Raw genomic sequence first — 19,082 nt, forward strand, 5'->3', positions numbered from 1 at the left:
AACAACACAATAAAGTATAGTACATGCAAATACTTGGACAATTACAGAGCTAAGAGAAATGAATAATATAAAGATATAATTGAATAAATCAATACATTATAGTTTAAGTCTAGAAAATATGTACATAACATATAAGACTAGGCGTATAAGACTAACCTAGAATAGATAAAAATAAATAATACAATTGATAAAACGCGTTGCTTTATGGAAAGTTTGTCTGTTAAATTATCACATTATCCAATCTGTTATTAGTGGTCAACTACACTTTAGAACTACGTTTAATAATGATCCTCCTAGTAGCCACTCAATTGGAAAGTGGTGCTTGTATTTTAAGAGAAATGACTGCATTTGAATGTTACTTGTAGTAGGGCTGAACTTAACAATGTGCTGCCTGTGAAATAAATCGAGCGCGTTGGTCCGAATATTGACACACTTATGAACTGGCCTACAAGATCTCCGGATATCACCTCCTGTGATTTTTTTCTAAGATAAGGTTTACACACCACCATTACCAGAAATGATATCATACCTGAGATCCAGCAACGGATTACCAATGCTATCAAAACAATAGCTCAAGACAGTCTTTTCAAAGTATGGCAAGAGCTTGACTACATGATTGACATCTGTCGTATCACAAGGGGTTCCCATAACGAACATTTACAGTTCTGTATATCTGTGTCAAAACCTTTGGAGTTTTTTATAAGCTGTAACCAATTTATTTCTTTGTACAACAAATGAAACAAATGAAACCCTGTGTTTTGCCTTCTTTAACGCAATATGAGTTAAACATTTCTGTGATTAAATTTTAATTTCAGAAGACAGAAAATTTTTTACGAAGAAAAATAATATTTGTGGACAGTGTATTGTTGTAAACAGTAAACGTGCAGCTTGACAGCGTCTGTTTGTTGTTCTTCCGGATCAGACTCTATCTTAACACGCTCCTTATTTTTTTTATTGTGTTTAACTCTGTCTTAAGTGATTGTGAACGAAATTTTATAATTTGATGCTCAAGTAAATCGATACAGTTTTTTATGCACTTTTTCATAAATCTTATGGAAAAAATATAACGTCGAGAAGAAATACCGTGGGAAGGAACAACTGCTTCAAATAAGATTCAAAGTGCTGTAAAATGGATGTAATTTGGATATACAACAATAAACTAGATAATTAAGTAAAGCTTGACTCAGATGATTTAGATTATACAAATACACTTATTTTATACAAAACTGTTGAAGCTCTCCCTTTCTAAGCCTCGAAGTTTAAAATTCTTGTTCTAAAATCAGATAAGTTTAAAGATATTTATAAATCTGTATTTTTTTGGGAGCTCCAAGTAACAATGCAGCACTATGATCAATTTAACCTAAATACCTTGTATAAATGGCAGAATTATTAGAACCCGGCCATACAGGTCAAATGGTTTCATTCTTTCTACTGTAGCCTACTATTGCGTTATTTATCAAACAAATTTTAAAAAATGTATCCTACTGCAATGTATATTGGTAATATATTTTACTTTTTTTCATTGTATAGCGTAAGCTCAGCGTTGTTCTTTTTATTTTGGAAAATGTATAAGAGATGACAGTCACCAAGTATGACATAACTGTGCAGTTATAAGGTTTGTGTTTGATTTTCTAAAGTTTGATACAAGACCCAACTTGATCTTTGGGCATCATAAATTATAGATTCTAGATAAACCATGGGCTCCAATTTATTCACGCAACATCCATCCTTCTTGTCTGCGTTGATAAAATGTCAACTAAAAATCTAATGTTTAATTGTTTAAACAATTTGTACGCAAACATCTATATTCTATCAACATACTTGCCAACAACATGTGCTAACCCTAATGTCCTCAGAACCTCAGCTTTAGCGCTCAGTGTGACGGCTGCGGAGTACGTTGCACCAGTATGGAATGCATCGTCACATGCAAAAAAGGTTGACACTGCAGTCAATGACATGGCTCGGATTGTAACTGGGTGTTTGAAACCAACCCCAGTACACAAACCTATCCTATCATAGGGATCACCCCTCCATCAATCCGACGTGATGTCGCTGCCGACGCAGAAAGGACTAAGCAAGAGACAGACCCTCGTCACCCATTACACGGCCACCAACCTGCAGAGCGACGGCTTCGGTCCAGAAAGAGCTTTTTATCACGGACACGAGTCCTGGATGGATCACTCTCAATCAATCGGGTGGCAAGGTGGGAGGCCACTAACCCTCCCATACCAGCCAGGGAGGATGTGGCTCCTAGTGGTGTCGTGCATTACACGGTGTGGAAGACCCTAAATCGAAACAGTGTTGAAGTACCAAAATGCAAGACAAACATGCAGAAATGGGGTCTCTTACCAGTAAAACATCTTGTGTGCGTGTGGTGCTGTTCAGGATCCTGGCCATCTGCTGATCTGTCCACGCCTAGACCAGTCTTGCACATTAGATGATCTTTTACAAGCGAATGACAAAGCCATATCGGTGGCTAATTTACGGAAAAGCGAAGTCTGATTTCCGGAAACGGAAAGTAAGAGGGTAAGTAACATACTTAATACAACTCTCTGTAACATCCTACAATCTACATACCCTCTTTTTATGAACAGGATTTCATTTTAAAGATTACGTTCTAAATCAGGTATGAGTGTAATAGGTATTTTTCTTTAAGGCTTTGACAAACTAGTTTTTAACTTATTTCTAGATGGTACTTTCAAAGGCTCCTTGTTGCCAACCAACTCTCTTAATGCGAATCTTCAATAAGAACTGTTAACATTGGTTTCAATAAAATTTAAAATGGAAACTGTACCAATATTTAAATGTTTATTTTTATTTTGTCCAGCTATGCATCGTCAGACACATCAGAAAAACTGAAGGTTATGTTTACAATAATATATTTTAAAAATATCAAACATCGGTAGTTAAATATAAAAAAAATATTTTGTCACGGACATTTGGTAAAATACTAAACAATAACATTATACATGTTGGAAAATAAAATCTGAAGTTTAACTTATAACTTTATAATTATTGAGTTTTGTAATGTTGCATTTTGAATTGGACCATTATCATCATTTAATATATGCCAATTTTATTTATGAATAATTATTTCCATGCTTTGAGCTCGTTGGGTTTGGTTACATTTTTCGGTAATTTTGTATTTTTAAGTTAATTTTAGTAAATATTTAATGTTACTAAATTCAAAAATTTACAAAGCTATAACCTAAACCTACTTCAGATTTTATTTATATACATGTATAATTTCATTTTTTTAAATTTACCTAAATGTACTTGACAATAATGTTTCATACTTAAATACCCATATGTTTGATATTTTCAAAATGAACAAAAGGCTTAGCTAGCAAAAGGCCTCCAAAAATAAAAATTTCTAAAATATATTTTGCAGTTTTCATTTTAAATTTTACCTTATAAGTTTTAAAATGTAAACTATGATTGGCCAGCTGATCCTTCAGTTCAATTTTTACCACAGTCAGATCGCAAACATGATACGAAACCACATATGAAAAAATTGATTTAGTTTGGTTACTTTTATTTTTACTCGTAACTTGATTGAGGTGAGTAAATCACTCTTTATGGATTGGATCTACACATCTCACATGTCTTAGATCTGACATATTTAAAGTCAGAGTTTTTATTCATCTAATAATTATCTGAAAAAAATATATTATTGTATTTTCATAAGGTGGTGTTTTCTTGATTGCACATTTTTCAGGTGTAAAGTAATCTTGCAAGGTAAAGGGGTATTGCATTTTTCGATTCGCCTTAAAATAGAATTTTTAATGTGAAACTTGCTGACCAACCCACTCGTGTATGCAAACATATTATCAAGAAAGAAAATTGTATGGGAAATAAAAAAACTATATGGTTTTTTATTTTTTTTATTAAACTAACATTTACCATCCTCCGTATCCTCCGTATCCGTATCCAGGGCCACCGTATCCGTAACCTCCCAGGATTCCACCGAAGTACTCTGGGTATCCACCCAGACCGAAAGCCTCGTAGCCGACGGCGGGGTAGACGTACTCTACTGGGGGTGCGGGGATGACTCCCAGGGTAGCGATGTCGTACACATCAACAGTGTTGAGAACGGGAGGGATGACAGGGGGAGTGATCACTTCCTCGACCAGACCAATGCCATATCCTCCATAGCCTCCATATCCTCCATAACCTCCATAGCCGCCGCCGCCGTGGAATGGAGCGGGGTTAGGACCGGGAGCGGGTCCCGGGGCCGGGCCTGGCTTGGGGCCTGGGTAGGGGAAGCCCAGAGCGACCCCACAGAGAAGCAGAACTCCTGTAAATACATGTCCTTGTAAAGTTTTCACAGTTTATCATCCAATGATTTACTTTATCTTTTGTCGTAGTTTAACGATTTAGCTTATAGATCACGTGTCAGTAAATTTAAGGTTAAGCAATGTTGATTGATCCTGATTGTGAATTATGGGATCAAGGTTTCGAGCCAAATGGCTCATTTTCAATTAAAATATACCTATTCATTTTTGAGCTGCAAATAGTCGTTATGAACACACACAAACACACGGACCCGAAAATATGTACCATTTGTGAGTGTGTCATAACACAGCGTCTGCCTGGTACACCACGTCTTCGTATCATTGTTAACTTAGTTTGGCAAAATTATTATAAATTAAAATAATTTATAAATTATAAATTACTATTATTATAAAATAAAATTATTCTAAAATATTATGATTTAATTAAAATTAAATGTGCCCGTGTCCGTGTGTTAATGTGCTCATCACGACTCTAAGCAGCATAGGAATGAAGAGGAGTGTATTTTACTACCTGATTTATACTTGAAAGTTTGCCAGTATACTTGAAAACGTATACTAGAATGTATATTTAAATATACATTCTAGGGCTGAAAAGTAACTTGCACCCCCCTTAACTTTTCAACCATTTGAGATATTTGAAATCTGTTTGCGGCAACCTTCTTAGATATGAGGGGCTACAATAATTATGGTCAATTTTGTAAATTTTGCCCTTAGGGGTAGTGGGGGTAGGTATCTCAAAATTTTCAAATAAACAGTATAGTCGAGTTGGCTATCATTTTACAGGTCTTGACAAAACATAAAAATTGACATAAAGAAAACCAAAATCGAGCCACTAATAACAAAATGGCGCCCTAAAGCGTTTCAAATCCTAATAACCATGAGGATGGCAAAAAAATTACTTCCACCCCCTTCAACTTTTTAACTATTTGAGATATTTGTAATCGGTTTTCTGCAACTTGTTTGGATATAAAAGGCCACAATAGTTATGGTCAATTTTGAAAATTTTGCCCTTAGGGGTAGCGGGGGTAGGGGGTAACTCAAAATTTTCAAATAGCAACTGTAGTCGAGTTTGGTATCATTTTGTAGGTCTTAACGAAACATAACAATTAACATAAAGAAAATAGAAATCGGACCATTAATTAACAAAATGGCAGTTCAAAATTACTTTTAATAACCATTGTCTTAAACATTTTTAGCTGCCATTTTGTTATTAATGGTCCGTTTTCTATTTTCTTTATGTTAATTGTTATGTTTTGTCAAGACCTGTAAAATGATACCAAACTCGACTATACTTGTCATTTGAACATTTTGAGCTACCCCCTACCCCCACTACCCCTAAGGGCAAAATTTTCAAAATTGACCATAATTATTGTAGCCCCTCATATCGAAGAAGGTTGCCACAAACAGATTTCAAATATCTCAAATGGTTGAAAAGTTTAGAGGGGGTGCAAGTTACTTTTCAGCCACCCTGTATATTGAATAATAATATTAATATATAATGAAATATATGTTCCCTATTGTTAGGTCGTCCAAGGTGAATGCTAGTTAGGTTAGGGAAGTTATCATAAGCTTAGGCTTATTTAGGATAGCATAGTTACGTTAACGTAGGCTGAATTAAGATCATAGGAGTTAAGTTAGACAAGATAATCAAAGAACAAGTTACATCCAAGCAAGATTAGGTTTTTTGGATCAATCCTGGTTTGGTTACCCCCCAATTCAGTTGCATAAATTTTGATATAAAAACCTTCGGTATCAAACAACTTACGCCAAACTATTTTTCCTACAGTTACCTAACAATGTACATGTTCTCTCACTGATTTGAGAAAGCAAAGTGGCCAATTCGCTCATCAGTGAGACAATGTTAACATTGTCTCACTCTAATTACTTTGTCTCACTCCAGATTTGCAACGTGAAGGCACGGAATAGTGAGCGCGTAACATGCAGGCAACGTCGTATGCGCGCGTAATACGTTGGCAGCACTGGCTGTAAATCAGCTGGTCAGCTGTTGTACTGTTGTATTTGTAACTTCACATTAAATGTTATATTAAAAGTTCACTTCTGTGAAAAATAAGGTTATGTTTCTTCACAAATTTATTTGTTTTATGGTAACTGTAGGAAAAGTATAATGTGCAACTCGAGTGCAAAGTACAATTGCCTCACTCGAGAAACCATTCCTCACTCGCCTACGGCTCGTGAGTAAGGGTTTCTCTCGAGTGAGTCAATTGCTCACTTTTCTCACTAGTTGCACAAATAACTATTATTTTACATTTCTCACTGTTTCTTTGATTAAAAAATGTTTAACCATTTATAACTCATAAGCCAAGAAATTCTGTCCTGGCTAAATACACACTACTTTTACAATGAAAAAAACAAATGTAAAATGTATATTGTAATTATTCTGTTGTAATTTGTTTGTATATACTTATGTAAATATATTAGGATAGTTTAGATTTAGTGACTTGAGTTAGTTTGAAAACCATGTATTATGAAACTCGCTCGTAAATAAAGGCCTTTTTATTTATTATTTATTTATTTATTTACTTGTTATTATAGATTAAACAGTGTAATGTAATTATATCATTCTCGGGTTATGATATAATTGAACTTAAAAAATCAGCTCAAAATTCATTTAAATCTGAGTAAAATATATTTTACTAATCATAGCTTGAAATTAATATTATAGTAATTACCTATGAGTTAACTATGATTAAAGTCGTTGCTGCTGCAATACTACAGCTACTACACTGTGATTAATTCCCTAATTCTTAATTCTTAATTCTTTTTAAACCCCATTCTTACAGGGGATTTAAATTTGGGTATAACTAATTTGTAGATTATTAAGATCATTCTCAGAAGTGTAGCGTGTACATTTCTAAAGGATTTGTCAACGAGTGTTTGTGCTTTAAGGAATCATTATTGTTTTCTTACACAACATTTTCTGATCTCGGTAAATTAATTGTTTTAATGTTGAATTCTACTTATAATCTCACGTTATTTTCAATATTAATCCAAGCTGATCTCCGTGCCATCTTTTTCAACATCAACTATGATCAGCTGTAGCAATTATAATTTAAAAGACTCGTCTTACCAAGGCATAACATAAAACTTATAAAGCTACTACAGGTTTATAGTTGTGCTGTAGGTAAATGTTAAGAAAACACCCGCATGGAGAAAAAAACTTAATTCCCTAAAGAAACAAAGGTTCTTAAATGATATACAGAAATAGTTACAATTAAAAGAATTTATGTAGGCCTGATTGGCGGATCAAACGATAACATATGTTGGACTTTGTGAATAAAATATTTACAGTTGATTATTGTTTGTTGAAATTCAGACAGTTTTTAACACTAAGCTCAACCAAGCGTCATAATTATGATGACATTTAGTAAATTTTTGATATGGATGGGAATTAATGGCAACCACAACTCAAGTATTAATATAAATAAGAGTGATTGGCTATAAATTTAATCACTTCATAATAAATACTTTTTTTAAGTTTTTGTTTATTTAAATTTTTTCTACATTCACTTTTTTGTTGAAAGTTTGGTTCCGTAAACATTATACTAAACAGTGAAATTAACATGTTTTTCTGTTGTTCTAGTTTTCAAATTTATGTTATCCATCCATTTGTATTATCTTACAATAAAATATCTTGAACAAAGTTTATTTTAATTATTTTTCTGTGTGTACGAGTCGACTGTCAGATGATGTGTACTGAATGTATTTTGAATTTGAACATATAGAAGGCCTATACTGTATAAAAAATAAGAATAGTTTTAAGCTATAATCATGTTTAGGCTATAAAAGGGGATTTTTTTAAATACCGTTCCAAATTGCCATCAATTTGTTTGTTATTAGTTGGAACGTCAACTTTTAGGAGAGAACATAATTTAATAGAAGAATTGTCATGTAAATAGAGTATACACCAACTAACAAAGATAGCTTGCTTGTAAAAAATAAAGTAAGACAATTGGGAAACCAATTTTTGCAAAATTCTTTTCAATATTCAAACGAAATCACACATAATTTATCTAACTAAATGGTTCCCTAGTTTATGTGTTATTTATATACCTAAAATAGAATAGTAATTTTAATTTTCCTCTCTTTTTCATAAAAATCAACGAACTCGTGTATTAATTTTTCATAAATTTGCTAAGCTTTGAGAATTGCAGTTTAAGAAATGTGCGTGATAAAACGTTTTGAATTTCATCTAGCCTCAGTTACTTAGTACTGTATATATTACCTAAAACGAGTTTTTTTTTTTAATTAAATGTACAAAAAGTGATGAGTTCATTGAATCTTAGCTTTAAAATCAATAGCTTAAACCAAACTTTGGTTTTACATTACTACATTACGAAATAAAAACTAACATTATAATCATTTATGACTCCTTGAGGCGTTAAGGTTATATACATATTCATTTGAACTAAAATATTGTTTTTATAAATATCAATCAAATATAATTTTTTCTTCATAAATTATCTTTACTCATGATTTGGTTTAATTACTTAACTGTTCAGTTTTATTTAACATTATTGAAATTGATTTTTCTAACATTCTAATTATAATTACTGTTTACACTATTTAAATCACATAATTTCTTATCGATCTTGATAAGACTGCATGAAATGTGCCAAAAACAATTAATAAAAAACAAAGGACATACCTATCGACTTGGCGATCATTTTCTTTTGATATTCCCGGCACCAATGTTGTACAAGGAGTATAGATTTACTACCTTCCCCTTCTTCTTTTGTTCGATATCTCTTATCACTGAAGGATATAGAGGGGTATCGTAAAATGTGTTTATAAAAGAAACTTCGACATGACATTTGTATGGCTTGCTGTTTGCTCTTTCTCCATTATTGAACTCGATTCGCAGAGAATTGTTGTCAGGGTTTAATCATTTCTGAAATTTCATAGTATAGTGAATTATCAACATATTTATGATAAAAAAGAGTAATTAAACTCTACATTTAAGTTTTGTTTTTAATGGATTATATTAATACAAGGTTGTTTTGAGATAACGAATTTGATCATGAGTAACACAGAACCAACGTAACTCCATTTTATGTTTTATACGTTTATAAATTTTGTACATGTTTTTTAGCTTTAACATAAATTATAATACACAGAATATGAGTGTAATTGTATCTCAAACATACTCCGAATATATTCTCTAAAACTATGAGTTCAAACAAAAGGTATGGTCTACTTTATATGGAAGGATAAGCCAACACAATGCTCATCTTATGCATACTAATTATACATATGTATGAGCTTTTATACGTATGGATGTTTGAATGTTTTTGAAATGGTCTTGAATATGTATTTTTTAAGAGGAATATAGATTGTAATTTAATAAATTAATATGGGTAAAAAATAGTTGTATGTGCAAAATATATATCATAATTTTGTTTCTAAATATTTGTACTTGTGTTTTGGTAAGTTGCATAAGGCCATGCATTATATTTAAAAATCTCAATATTGTTTTATATAAGGTGTATAAATTTACTATCAACTAATCTATAAAAACAAGGGTAGAGCTATACAAGTTTACGAATTCAAAGTAAATGAATATTTTAATTATTTAGAACATATGCAATAATTGTTTTTATCATCTACAAATAGCTTATTGGGCAGTGTATAAGGAAATAATACTTTCCAGCTAAACAATTCTCTTTTATTTTAAAAAAATATATAAAATTAAAATCTACACAACAGTAACCACTCTTGAAAACAAATCACCCTGTACTGCTTTCAATCATGAAAGTGTTCTTGGCGAAAATATAATACACTCCGGACACTATAGTAGTTGCTGCCGTCAACGCCCACATGACGATCAAGAAGTCCTTATCCCATCCAGTCTCCAGCACGGCATCAGTCAAGGTCAGCACGGCTGTTATCAGTTGCACGGCGGTGTTGACCTTGCTGATAACAGTGGGAGAGAGCTGCACCGTCTGTGAGAAGTCCAGAAGTCGCTCGAATGTTCTGGGTGGCGGTAGAGAAGTTATTCTCACAACAACGCAGGTTACTACCAGTAGAACATCTCTGGTGACCACTAGAGCGGTCAAGGCCACTGGGATGAGTCCGACAATACTCAAGGTCACGAACAAAGTCGTTATCAGTACCTTATCAGCCACAGGGTCTAGTATACTTCCTAGTCGCGACGCCTGACTAGGGAATGCTCTTGCTATGCAGCCGTCCAGGAAGTCAGTGACTCCTGCGATGCACAGGATGACCAGAGCAGCTGGGAACTCTTCTTGTATGACGAGGTAGGCTATGCAGGGCGACAACAGGAGTCTGATGGTGCTGAAGAGGTTGGGGACCGTCCAGATGTTTTCTCGCTCTGTCTCCATGGGTGCGCCTGGTCGTGGGCGCGGGATCGTGAACCTGACTTCCATGTTGATATCAGTGTTTGTTACGTTATCAACGTAGCGTTCCGCGCCAATACTGGGTTTGAAATTGAGTGGTTGAAAAAACTACCAGAAAAGGGTGATAGGTATGGTAAACAAAGTGTTTTTAGTTCTGTTCAGTAGATTTTACAAATTATTAAATTCTAAAATATCTTTATACAATAAATAAAATGTATAGTGGAGTACAAACAAACATATAACATGTAAAACACGTATTTTTCTTCCGTATGACCGACAAATCTATGCGGGGAAAAGAGCCTATTCGACTCCTACATCCATCAAATTCAAACATAAATGTATAATCAAAAGGAGTTTTGTAATTAATAATACACAATTTTTAAACATATCAAAACACATTGAAAAAACAGAAAAAGTCACAGAATTAACAAAAATGCAATGACTTGGAAAATCTAGAAAGCGTCCACAAGAAAAATTACGCTACACAATGTTGGCAATGGTACAGGTTTTTGTAACACTATACTCGGTTCACAACATGTTAGTGGTTGTATTAGAAGCAATTACGTCCCCTTGATTTATCCCTACCTTTCAAACAACAGTTGGACAGCTGTCAATTAGGTCAATCAGCTGTAACATACATTAAGAAAAAGGTTGTGGGGGACCCAGAAAAACTTCCCCTCAAACCGTCAAAATCTTTTCAACGGACTATATTTGAAACTAATTAGTTTAACTAATTAGGTATCGCTAATGTTTACTATTAAATATGTTAAATTATAACTGCCAGTAAAATAATAATGGAAAGTGAATTTGCATGTATCGTATTACTTTAATAATCAGCTGTTAAATTTTATCATTGTTATTGCTTCTTTTTTTCAAAATGTTGGTTTTAACTTATCATGTGTGTAAATTTATATTTTAAACCACACAACTGGGGGTTGTGGGAAGAATGACTACTATATGTCAAAGCACAAAACAATTTTTTTTTTCATAATAATCTACTAATAAATGCCGTAGAACAAATTCAAATACTTTTAGATGTTTTCTTCAGTAAAACAATAAATCATTTCCTTTCTTGAAACAAACTGTTCTTTTTTACGTTCTTTTAAAATCAAACATCCCCTAATTGTTCTTGTGGTGTGAAGCAGCGTAGAGATTAATTAAGAATATAATTATTAGTGGTGGAGTATCCAAAACATCGGCATATCCAAAATCATTATGCACAAAATAACATACACAAATTAGAAAATCCGTTAAGCCCTTTTAGAACTTCTGGTCCATTTACATTGTTATTTCCTAATTATTCATGTAACGTTTATGTAAAACTGATTTCGTATTATATAATATATATTTTAACTGCATAGCCAACTTGCCACTCACAAAATGTAATGATTGACTGCAAATACCACAAGTAGACATCTCTTCCATCGTTGTTATTTAGTGTTAGGTAAAGCCAAAATGCTTAGATGTTGGCTAAACATTTCTAATTAACTTTGGGATAGAACTTTGCTTGCTGTATCAGTGATATAGTAGTAGTATAATATGCCGTTATATTTTTTCGAATACAATTGAAGATGGTGAATAAATTAATGAAGAGAAAAGATTTAATGCAAATAAGCTTTACAGATTATTGTATAGAGTAACCCTGTTTTACAGTGGTAAGTATTTTCCTTGTTCCTTCCTTAAAATCGTATTCAATGCGTAACTAGATGAATTTTACTTCTAAATTTAATCAGTTGGTGATTGAAATAATGTTTGATTCAAACTACATTTTTCCACTTCAATTAAAAGTTCTTTACTTTAAGGTTTTATTTATTTATCATTTTAATAATTTCTGACGAATAAAATGTATGTTTGACTAAAGTTTGAGGTTTAGATATAAAATCTTAGAAAATATTTTGAAACCTTCATTTTTTTGTCTAAAATTTGTATCAAAGTCAAAAAACCTAAGATATATACTTAGTTTTCTTACAAGGTTCGGTATATTAAGGGGGTTTTCCTCCAAAATTGTGTTTTATTTTTCATAACTTTGCAAATACATAACTTTAAATAGTCATTTAACCTTCTTCCTTATTTCTTAGGGTTTAAAGCTTTCTTTTAATTATATAGTAGCCTACAGTATTTAATCGATTATTTTGAGCCTATACTATTATAATATATTCCCGTCGTACAACATGAAAAGAAAATGCTTCATTTAAAAACTAAATCCAGTTTATTTAAGTACTGACGTAGCCAAGACTAATCAAAAGAATGAGAAATCCATCAATTCGTATTTAAAAATGTATTCTCATCTGTAAACACGAAGAATAATTAAAGGAAATGACAAATATTCATATAGTTTTTACATGTTTTATTTCCTTTTGTTGATTGTCTTATTTTCATAGCATAAACTAACTTATATTGTATCACTTTTCTTGAGTATTTTAAAGCTTCTTACTGGCAAGTAGTCAAGGAACAGATGTTTCATGAAGAATATTCACTATAAATAAATAAAAATTTAATTCCACTTAATAGTTGTATAAAAGATGAATGTTGTGAGAAGAGAAAGGTGGTTCTTAACGTCCGTATGGGAAAGTGTTGCCATATCCTCCCTGGACCCTGGGGGCACCGTAGAATCCGCCGGCGTAGGGAACTGAAAATTGTAACAAAATATTAATATTCAAACATTTAGTAGACTGTAGGTAGAAAATAGAACGCATTTTAACCACAATTAATATACTTAACTCAACAATGTAGTAGGCGTTCAGCAAGAAATTGGGTTACCTTATAAATTTAAATCTTTTAAAATTCACAAGCCATATAAATTTCAGTTCATTTTGTTACGAAAATTCAAAAATGTATATTTTAGTGAAATTTTTACTCGACAAGAGAAAATCACCCTTTTCACAAGTTACATAAGTGTTACATAAATTTAAAGAAATATAAATTTAGTATTTTGTGTGTTATTTATAACAATAATTGAGCTATTCATTAATCAACAATTAATGCATACAACATTTAAATTGAGAACAGTCAATAAGTAACGATAGCTAACTATTCGTTCATTTTGTTTTAAGCTGTGTAATAATTTTCGAAACAACTTTATATATATGAATATTTGTAATTCTAATATTTTTATTTTTTTCTAAATTTATATCTGCACAAAAATAACGCTATGACTTTCATAAACAAATAATATTTTAATATTTATATTTTAAAAATAAAAGGCTTTTAGAAGTGTCTAGATAATCTCCATATCTTACATGTATTATTTAGGACCAAATAAGCAGTCTTGCCTTTCTTCTGTCATGTTAAACAACACATTGTGTGTATTTGTTGCATTCAAAAACGTACGTAAAAACAAGAAGCCAAACTATTTCTATTGCCGAATTAAATAATGATCTTACTATTTTCATCTCTTATTCGTATTTTTAATAATTTACATTTCACATACGTATGTGATTTTAAGGATTGTAAGATTGCAACGTAAGATAAATATTTCGTTTTTCTGAGTACATATTTTTTCAAGAAGGGCTTAATGGAATTTGAAAATAACTTCAAATAATTGTCCAACTAATTATTAAAAGTTATTTGGGTCCTATGTGGGATTATTTTTTTTATATTTTTATTTAACATATTTTTATTGTACTCACTGATGGGGTTGCAAGCACCATTCTCGCACTGAGAATCTCCACAGCAGCCGCAGAGACCAAGCCCGCAAGGCTGAAAATCAGACAAAATATGTAATGGGATATTCACAATATCTGGGTATTTTCCTAAAGCTTTTATTAACAACATCCCCTTATTCATAAGTTTTAAATTGAAAGATTGGGGAAGCCCTCATTAAAATTCTAGATTTCCAAAGTTGACTTGTTAGTGGCCATATTTTTGGACTCCTGAGAGCATCTCTGTTGAGGTTAAAAATCATTAATTGGAAAAGTTAAAACTTTTTAAGAAACATGGTATTTTATAAAGATGTACATTTTAAACACTGTTATTTATTTCGTCAGTACTAAGGTATTTGGTAGATAATACTGTTACTTGTAACATTGTTTACTAATCGAGGGATTAAGGTATTAGATATCTTCTTTTATCTCACTTGAACAGAAGGGAGATCATTCCGTAATGCCACCCAGCTTTCGCCTTCGGATGACGAAAAAACTTGAAATGTCTACACTATCTCAATAATCAAGCTATGTTAATGAGGCCCCTTTTTCTCCTTAAGCTTATTCGTATTAACTTTTATAACTGTTTAGTTAGAATAAATCACTATTATAATTATACGTTTATTTTGTAGTAGTGGTATTAACTAGGGAACATAAGAATCAAAGATGAACCTTTGAAATGAGCGCGTTAAGAGAAAAATTGGTTATATAAAAATCAAGGAGTAAAAGTAAAAGATATGTGGTAGGAAATAGTTTTAAATGCAAGAAGCTTTGTACAGGAAACGGGAAGAGGTCTGTTGACATCAGGAGGTAAATACAAAATAGAGCTGTAAAGAGGAAACGTGGTGTGGAGGGTACAATTTGTACCTCGAAACGAGGGGTAAAATAAGATAGAGAATATGATATGAAGAAGAAAACGAATAGTAGGATGGAATTACTGACAGGAAGTAAACAATTATGTGGATAATCTTACAAGAATGAGGAATGAATCTTTGATAGGAAGATGAATCAAAAAATAAAAAGAGGAAATTATCTGTCAATTTTAAGGGTGGAAGTGTTAAGTTAAAGGTATAAAACCGAAGAGAAGAAAATGTATGTAAATATTCTTACGAGAGAAAGGAAGGAAAGACGTTGAAGTTGGAAGAGCTTAAAGAGAATACACGAAATATTTTACGAGGTTAGGGAAGGAAGAATAAAGTTAAAGATTGAAGAAAATTATTCAAATATTAAAAGATATTTTCGCATTACGTGTTGGTTAGCTTACCTGTCCGACAGCACAGCAGCTGGGCTCAGGGAAGGCGTATGGCATGGGACCAGCGTATGGCATGGGGGCGGGTGCTGGGGCAGGGGCGGGGTAAGGCGCGGGGTAGGGTCCTGGGCCAGCTGATGGGTAAGGCACAGCCTGCGCAACCAGCAGGATGGCGGAGACCAGACCTAAACATAGAAAATGTCACTCAAACCAAGTTTTAACTACATTTTACTTTACATAACATTAACATCTAGGTGCACACCTGTATTTTTAAGCCATTTTAATGTGATGATACGTATTTCTATATCTTAGGATGGACCAATCCAGCGAACTGTGGTCGCTGGGACCAATCCTTCTAACAGACTGTTTTGGCAAATTCTCTCTATATTCTACTCAAATAAAAAATGAATAAATCTTACCAACTAAAAATGTTCTTAGTTACCTAAATATGGTCATAGAGCCCAAAGTTTGTTGAAAAATTTCTCCAAAATTTGATATTTTTGCTCAGTTGGATTAAACCAAGTGGTTAGTAATGTCTTTAGGTGTATAATGTATTAATCTTGCTAATCAATCTAATGAAAACTTTACATTTCAAATGTTGAGCAAGTTCAACTTTTTCTTACCAAAATACCTTGTACTTTCCACGAAATTTATTTTTCTGTGAAAGGTTTGTATGGAAATTTTTTTGAGTGTCATTACAAAATTAAATAAATTAAAGTCATACTTTATTGCACAGTTAAATTTTACTTGTAGGACTTTCATGGATCAAGAAATATGTATCTTTTGTTTTCATTATAAATATCAAATAATAATTTATCATACACACAGATTTTGTATGTACTGGTTTTTGTACTATCCTGTTTTATTATTAACTTCAATCGATTTCTTGGGCACAACAAAGTTGATCAACATATTTAAAAATGCATCCACATTTAATATAACTTTTTTACTATTCATTACGTTAAGCAGTCATCAAATATTTCTTTCTTTTTTAAAGCTGGCTGCTTCATCTGGCCGGTATTAGGGATTCTGTATTAGAACAAATTTTAAAATTTTGATTTTCGACGGTATATCACTATTTTATTATATAGTTATGCTCTCATTATATTTCTGGTTACTTTTAGGCTGCTTTCGCCATATTTTATCATTTATAAACGGCAACAACTGCAGTCATAATATATAGCTAAGGATCTTTTCAGACTGCAAAACTAATAAACTTATAAAACTGTACTTTTCTGGTTCTCGAACAAAAATATGATTTAATGCAATGCGTGTAATGTTTGATACATGTAGTTTATTGGATTATTTATGAAGACACTTCATTCACATTTCCTACTACATTTTATATAACATGATGAGGAAAAATGTTTAAGAAATGCTTTCCAATTTACGGCCCATTATTTTATTTACTGAGCTTTCTTGAAATTTTGACTTCATTGCATTTAATAAAGTACAAGATCCTACTTAACCATTTTGGGCTATACAATTCTCCTTTTCTAATACGTCAAAAGAGATACCACTTAAATATTATATTATTTAAATAGTACAAAATATTCATAATATTATTATTATTTTGTATTAAATTTTGTTTTATATCACGTATACTAATAAATTAAATACTATCAAAACATTTATGCAAACATATTTCCAGATTCCGAACTACGGATTGTATTTCAATTTTATACATAGCTTCCTATCAGGTTTCAGATACGTACTACGAATAATTTAGTCAAGTCTTTATCCCTCGGGCATGATATTTTATATTCATTTTATACTTCACAATTATATTCATTTTATTTTGCGGATGGAAGAATGATATATTTGTATTCTTAATATGAAGACAATATTTGGTTATTACACATAATTTTAATTATCTTAGAAAAAAAATCAAAAACATAGTTATCAACTGTGACAGAAAATTAAAAATCATTGTGAAACAGTTAATTTAGAGCATAAGCTAAAGGTAACCAAATACTTTTTATGCCAAGGGAAATGTGTATGTCTTATTATGTTTCAGTTTTTATTTTTATTTTCTGTATTATCCATTTTATCTTCATCCCACGATTAATTTCAACCTTGTTATTATAGATGAGATTATAATTATTTTTAATATGTGATAATCTTGAGATTTCAAGGTGGATTATTCAATGGGATAATCTTAATAATTATATCCTAAAAGTTATTATAATTATTTAAGATTATTATTACTATTACTCACCGACGGACAACAAGACCTTCATGACTGTAGCTGAGGACTGGAGAACTCGAACTGAAAAGCTCACAAATAGTTTTATAGTTGTTTATTCACTTTTATACGAGCTTTCCTTATCACCTGAATGTGTGCTTCTTCAGACCTGAATGTATTTGTTTTGTGCTCTGCGCTGTTGTTTTATCTATTCAACACCTTCCTTGATCGTAAATAATAAGTCAATAAAGTACAAGAAGTAGAACAGTCTCCATTTGGAATTGTTACTTTCAATACACAATCGAGAGAGCAAAGATACAATTTTGGGGTTTCTTGATTTCCAAAGAGTATTAAGTAGTTTTTTATTAGTCTCAGGATCTTTCACGAATCACAGAGTGTATAATATTTTTTACAGGATTCGTGCTAGTGCTATATAAGTTTGGGATATTGACATTGTAGCAAAATTAAAAACGAATTTTCAAATTGGCAGCGATTCTTCGCCATTGACCTTTGAATATTTGATACTAAACGAAAATTACATAAAATATATATTGAGGACCTATGAACAATCTTAAAAATATCCTCTTGTACTTTTTTATTCTTTTCAATCTTCGTCAAAGCTATGAATATTTTTTTATTTATAATTGAAAATTAAATAATTTAAAAATATTTATCTACCCTATTTTGGCTTGATTTACTTGTCAAGTCAATAAGTGTTGAAAATCCACAGTTGCTTGCAAGACAAGTAACTGTGAAAGTAAAAACGCAATAATAGCAACTGTTTAATAAATGTGATAATATCCTATGGTGTTATTCTGTGCTATGAAACCCTGTGTAAATCATTCCCCTTCCTCATAGAGGAATTAAGTTAAGTTATGGTTCTATCATAATCTATGCAACCATTAGTATTTTCAACGTGTCCACTTTACCAATTCAATCTGCCAAATTTTTTTTATAAATTATGTTAATACCATCTATAAGCAACATACAGGATTTCTCCCCAAGTTTCCTTTAAAGTGTATTAACGTTTGTATAGAAAGAGACTTTATCTTAAAAGTATGAAAAGGCTTTCAAATCCTTTCTTTGGCCAAACATTCAACAAAGAATGGAAACACGATACATTCCATCTATTCTATCTTTCTCTTCTCAAGTTGTATTCAAACATAGAGACCGTGTTTATACTTTAATTCATAAATCTATATTATTTTTACACTATGGTTATGGAGAAATGTCATGTATACTAACAGCTTCTGTGTACTAGTACCTTCTAGTACTAATTTAGCTTTAGCTATTGATTCGATAGCAATTGATTAAGCCAGTGTAGGCCTATAGTTAAAC

The 19,082-nt window shown here is 31.8% G+C and overlaps 3 protein-coding genes across 3 annotated transcripts; all 3 read right to left on the minus strand.

The window, feature by feature from the left end:
* Positions 1-3,868: 3,868 nt before the first annotated feature.
* On the minus strand, positions 3,869-9,071 carry LOC129004108 (uncharacterized). The gene is made up of 2 exons (XM_054432535.1): positions 8,962-9,071; positions 3,869-4,297 (listed from the first exon to the last, which is right to left on the minus strand). The coding sequence occupies exons 1-2, from the start codon at positions 8,978-8,980 to the stop codon at positions 3,900-3,902; spliced, it is 417 nt and encodes a 138-aa protein (XP_054288510.1). The 5' UTR covers positions 8,981-9,071; the 3' UTR covers positions 3,869-3,899.
* Positions 9,072-10,039: 968 nt separating this feature from the next.
* On the minus strand, positions 10,040-10,699 carry LOC129003602 (cardiolipin synthase (CMP-forming)-like). Its single transcript, XM_054431899.1, has one exon. The coding sequence runs from the start codon at positions 10,697-10,699 to the stop codon at positions 10,040-10,042; it is 660 nt and encodes a 219-aa protein (XP_054287874.1).
* A 2,442-nt stretch (positions 10,700-13,141) lies between these two features.
* LOC129004164 (anthrax toxin receptor-like) lies at positions 13,142-17,910 on the minus strand. Its single transcript, XM_054432614.1, has 4 exons — positions 17,778-17,910; positions 15,575-15,744; positions 14,299-14,368; positions 13,142-13,298 (listed from the first exon to the last, which is right to left on the minus strand). The coding sequence occupies exons 1-4, from the start codon at positions 17,797-17,799 to the stop codon at positions 13,222-13,224; spliced, it is 339 nt and encodes a 112-aa protein (XP_054288589.1). The 5' UTR covers positions 17,800-17,910; the 3' UTR covers positions 13,142-13,221.
* Between the last annotated feature and the right edge of the window lie 1,172 nt (positions 17,911-19,082).

Source organism: Macrosteles quadrilineatus, unplaced genomic scaffold, assembly GCF_028750875.1.
Source record: "Macrosteles quadrilineatus isolate MER2022 unplaced genomic scaffold, UCM_ALF_1.0 Scaffold_9__3_contigs__length_116548681, whole genome shotgun sequence".
NCBI classification, from domain to species: domain Eukaryota; kingdom Metazoa; phylum Arthropoda; class Insecta; order Hemiptera; family Cicadellidae; genus Macrosteles; species Macrosteles quadrilineatus.

Bases quoted from the DNA above. Each gene is read 5' to 3' on its own strand.
- LOC129004164 (XM_054432614.1), bottom strand. From the start codon at position 17,799: ATGAAGGTCTTGTTGTCCGTCG. The intron at 14,369-15,574 runs GTAAGCTAACCA...TCTGATTTTCAG, and splicing joins GCTGCTGTGCTGTCGGACAG to CCTTGCGGGCTTGGTCTCTG. The intron at 13,299-14,298 runs GTGAGTACAATA...TACAATTTTCAG, and splicing joins TGGTGCTTGCAACCCCATCA to TTCCCTACGCCGGCGGATTC.
- LOC129003602 (XM_054431899.1), bottom strand. From the start codon at position 10,699: ATGGAAGTCAGGTTCACGATCCCGCGCCCACGACCAGGCGCACCCATG.